This window comes from Ciona intestinalis, chromosome 1, assembly GCF_000224145.3.
Source record: "Ciona intestinalis chromosome 1, KH, whole genome shotgun sequence".
NCBI classification, from domain to species: Eukaryota; Metazoa; Chordata; class Ascidiacea; order Phlebobranchia; family Cionidae; genus Ciona; species Ciona intestinalis.
In genome coordinates this window covers 87,420-94,399 of record NC_020166.2, presented here as the reverse complement: position 1 = coordinate 94,399, position 6,980 = coordinate 87,420, and the positions used below count along the sequence as shown (strand labels likewise).

The window sequence follows — 6,980 nt, the reverse complement described above, 5'->3', positions numbered from 1 at the left end:
TTTAACCAGGTGCGTTTCACTCTAAAGATTGGGTGTATGTTACAGTTTTTTTCTCTTTTTAAAGTAAAGCTACACTTTTCTTGCTTTTCAAAATAAAACTACAGTTTTTCTGCAATTCAAAGTAAAACTGCACTTTTCTCTTTTAAAAGTAAAAACTGCACTTTTTTTTTCAAAAATAAAAATACAGTTTTCTCGCATTTCAAAGTAAAACTACGGTTTTCTTGCTTTTCCAAGCATAACCACAGTAATTGTATCGCACCAGGCCCAGGTGTGCTTCACTCTGATGATTAGTTGAATGTTTAAGTGCACTCACCACAACAAGAGATAAATATTTCATTTAAAATGACTTGGCACAAAAGTGTTACTGAATTATTTATAAAAAAGACAGCAAATACTTACTGTCCAATATCTGCAGAATCACTGTGATGCTGAACCAATATAAGATTCTATTACAGAACTTTATTCATTATTTTGATCAAAATTCCAATTATTCAAGCCTAAACTTAAACAAAATTCTGTTTTCCTTGGAAAAAAAGGGAATAATTTCAACGATTAGTGAATAAAGTTCAAAGTATTTGTTTTATGAATTATATAACTAATATATAAATAATTTTTCCCACTATTCTGATTACTAAAGCTTAAACTTAAACAACTCTTTGTGCTTTTTAGAAAAAGGATTAATTTCAACGATTCGTGAATGAAATTCAAGGTACTACTACATACTATATATTATTTAGGAATTACTCTAATTTTATTCACTACCAAATTTTTAAGCCTAAACTAAATAAAATTAACTATCTCCTTTAGAAAAGGGATAAATTTCAAAATATAGTGAATGAAATTCAAATTATACCATAAGAAAAGCAGACAGAAGAATAAGAGAGAATGTAAATGACATATTTAGAATAAGAGCAGCTGTAGGTGGCAGAATGTAACAGAATCTCATTTTCACAAAAGTAGGGTCAGGTTACTGAATGTAGCTTTAGTAACAATTGTACGGTATGGAAATCAAAATACCGGCGCCATGATTCATAAGGTTACAAAAACTTTTGTTAGGCTTATTAAAGTAGGCTGTACTTGTAGGCTATATAGTAAATGATTGAAGATTAATACAACTGTACAAAATACAAAGTCAGTAAAAATTTGACAAATATATAACAAACACAAGGGAATGATTAAAAAATATAATATCTAATTATCTATATAGTGGGGTGGGGGAAGACTGGACACATTTAGCACATAATATCCAAATATCTTGATCGTGTTTTAAACAACTAACAACAGTTGATACGAGACAAAAGATGTTCTTTGTTTACTACCAAATGGGATGAGAAAATAGAATGAAAAGTTGTCCCATCTTCCCCACCCAGAAACAGATCTATTCAATGTATTTTACAATTTCATAATGGCGTCCCAGCATTCATTTTAAAACCTTTAAAAAGGCAGTTTTTGTTTTTTTGTTTAAAGCTGTATGGGTTTAAAAAAAGTGCTAATTTTATATATAGATATGTTAGGTTAAAACTTAAAAGGTTGGTTTAGAGCAATCCTAGAGTCAAGTTTGAAAATTATTGAAATAAGGGTATGTATGTATATGCTGCTCAATTTATTTTACAATTTTATAATGTCACCCAGCACATTTTAAAACTTTTAAAAGGGCAGTTTTTAGTTGTGTAGAGCAACTTGAAGTGAAGTTTAGAATAATAGAATTTATGAACTTAAAATAGAAAACTGTGAAATACAATACAGAATCCAGGTTTCGGTCACTGTGGCAACTTTTCCTTGTACCACCATTCGTTGGGATTTGTTCTTGGAATCAAATACAATATAATAAGTATGAAGATAGTGGGTACAAGTAGGTCTCGCATGGTAGGATATTTTTGTACATGCTTGGACACAGTCGCTGTCAGGTTTCGGCTCCCGTGATAAAATCTCTCCGCCAGCGAGAGTTATAAGTTCCGTGATTTCCTCTTTTTTTAGACTAGGAGGTGTAAACTTCCCCGATAGATAAAAATGGCAACCGTCAAAAAGTCGTGGAAGACACTTTCGTTTTCCGACGTTTGAGCGTGACGGGCCGTGTAAAACAAAGTCCTCACTACAACCATCTACTGTATAACCATTTTCACTTACATACCCATTTTCTCTAATACACACATTAAGCCATGCATCACTTAACACCCAAGCCCCCGTTGCTACAGCCTGCAAATATTTCAATGTCCGATTTGTCCGGTTATTTTGGTCACATTTTACAATCAAATGAGAAATTTTCGAAGTGTCTTCGCCAGATAGATTGGCATTTAAACAAGCCACTGCTTTGCTTAAAACATCAGCAGAAACAGAACTAGAGCCAGATATAACCATTGGAAAATTGCAGTTTTGTGAGATAGAAATCGGAGCGTAATTTTCTAGCGTTTCAGACTGAACAGACAGAAGCAGTTGCTTAATTTCATCATTTCTTGCCAAAGTAATCGCTGTTTTTCCTTGTAAACTTCTTAAATTAACATTCGCGCCTTTTTGTACCAACAACTTAACTGTTTCAACTCGGTTATTTGCTACAGCGTCCATCAATGGCGTTTCATTCTCGTAACCTGGGATATCCACAAAAGCTCCTGAATTAATCAATGCTTCTGCTATATCAGAATACCCCCTGTTGCACGCCTCATGTAATGACGTCCAACCAGCATTATCTTTAGCATTTACATCTGTGCCTTCTTCCCCCAACAACAATCTAAGTGCTGCCAAATCTCTTTGAATGGCAGCCAAATGAAGCTTTGTTTCACCCTTTTTATTCTTCACCATACTCCTTGGCATAGGCGGCAGCTCTGTTTTGCATCTTTTTGGATTCGGTGTCTTCTTTTCTACAGATTTTAACGCCCACTGTTTCGTAGCACTTGCGGTAATTGATCTACGAACTGGAGTCCTTTTGCTTGGTAAAGTATTTTTACAATTTTCTTCATCATTACAGTTAGCTTTCAAATTTGCTTCCACCTTATTTGTTATAGACCCACTTTTGATGCGTGGGGTTTGGTTTGTGTCGGTTAAATGCGACCGCAATTGAGCGCAGATTGAAGATATTACACTTAAAGAATTATTTATTTGCTGATCGGACGCCCAACACGGCGTTTTACATACAGGGCAACAGCTTTCGTCGTCCAAACATTTCTTACAAAACACGTGGTCGCAATTCCATAATGTTATTGGCACTTTCATGAACGTTAAACAACGATTACACTTTAAAAGATTTTCAAGTTTTTCTAACGCTTTGGACGTTTCAGGATACTTTACTTTGGCAGCCATAGCAATTATAGTAAAATCTAATACAGTAACCTAAAAGTAAAACAGTGTATAAAACAAGAGAGCCAAAAGAACACCGAGTAGTCCAACTGCTGTCTTTGTGTGTCCAAAATAAAGCAAAAGCGGTGACTTTTGTAATGGGTTTAAACAAACGTTTAGATTTGATTTGCGTTTCCGTTTTTTGTGGGAAGGCGTAACACAGCCTATGTTTATCTTATCAAACATTCTTTGCAAAAAATATACAAATTTACCTCCATTAAACGACTAAAATGTTACAAATCAAACGTTTCGATTTTTTTCACTTTTTTCGTTATAGAAACAATAAACACATGTTTTTACACTTTCCAGGCTTTAAAGTTTTTTTTTTTTGGTACAAGTTGTTGCTAGTGAGGAATCCTTTTATTACGTTATCTGCAGACCACTAAACGTAAATAAATACTAACCCCTACCAACCTTTAAAACTTTCCACCAGCATTATCTGTAACGTAGGCGAAGGAGTCGTTACTACTGCCAAGTTCAAACTATACCGACACTTTTCTCGCTTTTACAAATTCGTTTTTGTTTGCTCTTCATTTGTGGTCATGCAAACAGGGACGCTATTTCTCCACACTCATTTAACCGCCAACGATAGAAATACCATTCTGTTTAAAACTGGTGCTTGTAAAAAGTTTTCCCTACGCTAACTGCTAAACTACTAACTCTAACCAATAACCCTGAACTACTAACCTCTAACCGAATTCCCACCACCGTAATTTGTATGTATCAGAAGATTCTTCACTAGTGCTGCGAAATAACCAAACTGAATCATTACATTAGCAGCATTCAGCAGTTTCCAGACACAAAAAAAACCATCGCGGAAAATGAGATAGATCGTCTAGACTCTAGAATCCAGGTGTATAAAAGATTAATTGTCACTTCTACAGCAAATAGATAATCTTACCCACAAAACAATAGGCGTTACAAATACAATGCCTCAGCCGCACAGAAAAGATGAAAGCCGATAATTACTACTTTACACTTTCCTGCTTAACTAATCAATGACTGATTTAAAACCGCTTTAAAGCCCTTCTGTAAAATCTGATCTTTTCCAAGTGGTTTTCACGGCCCATTTGTTAGTAAACGAAGAACATTTAAAAAAATATAAAACCGTATATATCTTCACGACTCTAAAAGACCCCAAACTACTGTAGTGGATTGGGGGAGATGGAACGTGTTTTCATTTCATTTTTTCTTGGATATTTGCTTAATTATATAACCGTATCGTCACGACTCCCATGGACCGTTGTTAATTGTTTAAAACAAAACCAGGATGTTCAAAACCTAATTACTATAACGGCAATCTCCATTCAGCGCAATTTATTCAAACGCAAGAAACACTCAAGTTTCGAACTATATCATGCGGAACATATTTTGGCGAGCGATCCTATAAGATCTTATGCCCACGACAACATGAACGATGCCATCAACTACAACTCCAATTCTGCCATTAACTGTAATAGTTCTGTAGGGTAATACGGGACAACTTTTTGTGCATAATATCCAGATATTCTGATCGTGTTTTAAACAACTAACAACGCACCTGATAACACTTGACGGCCGGGCGGGCTCGTAAGAGCCCGCCATGAGCCTAGACCAGGGGTTCTTAAACTTTTTGAAGCACACCCCCCGAATGAGGATCTAAACAAATTCCCCCCCCCTTTCTGTTAAATTATCACAGTGGTGTTCAATTAATTTCTGCCATGATCCACCACAGCCAAACCTGACATATTGGACATGCTTTAAACCTCGCCCCCTTGGTTGACTGTATCTGTATTATTGCGTAAAACACATTATCGCGATCAACGCAAAAGGGAAATCAAATAACCGTTCCGTTTACGTTTGCGTCATAGTTTAGCCTTATATTTGCCATGTTTTTCTTAGCTAGGTAGACTGTTTGTTACGAAATAGTAGGGATTCATTGCATCATAATAGCGATGGTTTTGCCTGGCAATTAATTAAGACATAATAGCAATTCACACGGCGATTATTTGCGTCATAATAGGGATTAAAACCTCATCATTTTGCATGTGTAAGAGGTTAAAAAACAGACTTAAAGGTTTGCTATTTTAATTTAACTTTTACGTGCGTCGTATTTAAGCCTTTTGAACACCACTGTAATAAGACATATAACACTTTATTTTATAGTTTTTCGCGCCCCATTCCGAGTGTTACCCGGAGCGCGCCCCCCTAGTTTAAGAACCACTGGCCTAGACTAACCTCGAGGTCTCAGTGCCGAAAGTCGCGTTAGTTGGTTACTTATCGTTCTCGTTATTGTAGTAAGGAAAAAGCGATTTATATACCAGACAGAATCACGTGACAGCAGTGTGACGTCATATGTGACAAAATGGAAAATATTTGGGCCTGTCAGCGGCTAAACGTGGCTGTTTTCATGAGAAAAGTCTTCAATGAGATAAATATCCGCAGTGTTAACGTGTGGTTGGGTAATGTGAGGTCACTTTAAGCGTCGAGTTGCAACAAGCCTATGCGTGACGCTTTTTTCGGATGTGGGTTAGGTTCCGAGGCGCGGTAGTGCGGTATTTAAGCATATGCAAGTTCTATAAGCGAGTGCCAGGCAGTGCGTATACAGGCAATTAGTTTCTAAGGTTTAGAAATAACCAAAATGATAGGGAAAATATGTAATGCAAATATATAGTAGGGTAGGGTAAGATGGGACACCTTTTCATTCTATTTTCTTGTTCCATTTGGTGGTAAACAAATAACATTCGAAGAATTATAAAAAGATGTCTCATCCTACCCCACCCTGCTAAAGGTGTCTCATCTTACCCCACCCTGCTATTTTATTATAGACAATACGGCAGGTAATAAACAGATAGCATATTTGTCAATATATTCTGTTTCCTATTTGTCTGCGGAACCGGCTAATTCACCTCCGTGACTATTCCCCCCCGGCTATAATGGTCGTATACTGAAATTTATATATGCGAATACATATATTAATAATTTCTAAACCCCTAAAAACAGCCAAACTCTAAAGGTAGTTGTACGATGTTTTGTGTAAAGAAATAGTCATATTCTAACTTCCATGTAAAGGTAGACACCCATGTTGACGAACAAAGGTTGCTTTTCTTGAAACTACCAGTCAGAATACACAAAGTCTGTTGATCTTGAAACTACCAGATAGAAAAGGAGCCGCTAGGAAGGCTAGTAACAAGTTTGTGAGTTGAGAATTGAGAAGCAAAGACTATAGTTGTCTTTTCCTAGTTTTGCTGATTTTATTGTAGATTTGTTGCTAAATATATAGTAGGGTGGGGGAAGACGGGACACCTTTTCATTCTATTGTATCGTCCCATTTGGTAGTAAACAATGAACATTCAAAGAATTATAAAACCGCATCCCCATGACTCCCATAGACCGTTGTTAATTTATTAAAACTTGATCAGGATATTTGGATATTATATGCTGAAGGTGTCCCATCTTACCCCACCCTACTATTTTATTATAGACAATACCACAGTTCATAAGAAAATAGCATAATTGTTGCCAAAATAGTAAACTGCCAACAATAGTGTTAGATATACTTTTTCTCGTTCTATTTTCTCGCCGCAATTGTAAAAGAAAACGCCCATCGGATTTATTTAAGCAGAATAATAAGCTGGACATGCAATTTAACGGTCATTGGTCCAACTCAG

The 6,980-nt window shown here is 36.0% G+C and overlaps 2 protein-coding genes across 2 annotated transcripts in view; both read right to left on the bottom strand.

Annotated features, from left to right (window-relative positions):
- Positions 1-526, bottom strand: part of LOC100182595 (ras-related protein Rab-23) — an 8,169-nt gene extending 7,643 nt beyond the window's left edge. The window contains exons 1-2 of the mRNA XM_002121144.4: positions 400-526; positions 1-21 (exon numbers count right to left, since the gene is read on the bottom strand). The gene's annotated coding sequence lies outside the window, so the exon portion shown is untranslated. The remainder of the gene's footprint in view (positions 22-399) is intronic.
- Positions 524-3,390, bottom strand: LOC113474739 (BRCA1-associated RING domain protein 1-like). Its single transcript, XM_026837075.1, has one exon. The coding sequence runs from the start codon at positions 3,292-3,294 to the stop codon at positions 1,708-1,710; it is 1,587 nt and encodes a 528-aa protein (XP_026692876.1). The 5' UTR covers positions 3,295-3,390; the 3' UTR covers positions 524-1,707.
- Between the last annotated feature and the right edge of the window lie 3,590 nt (positions 3,391-6,980).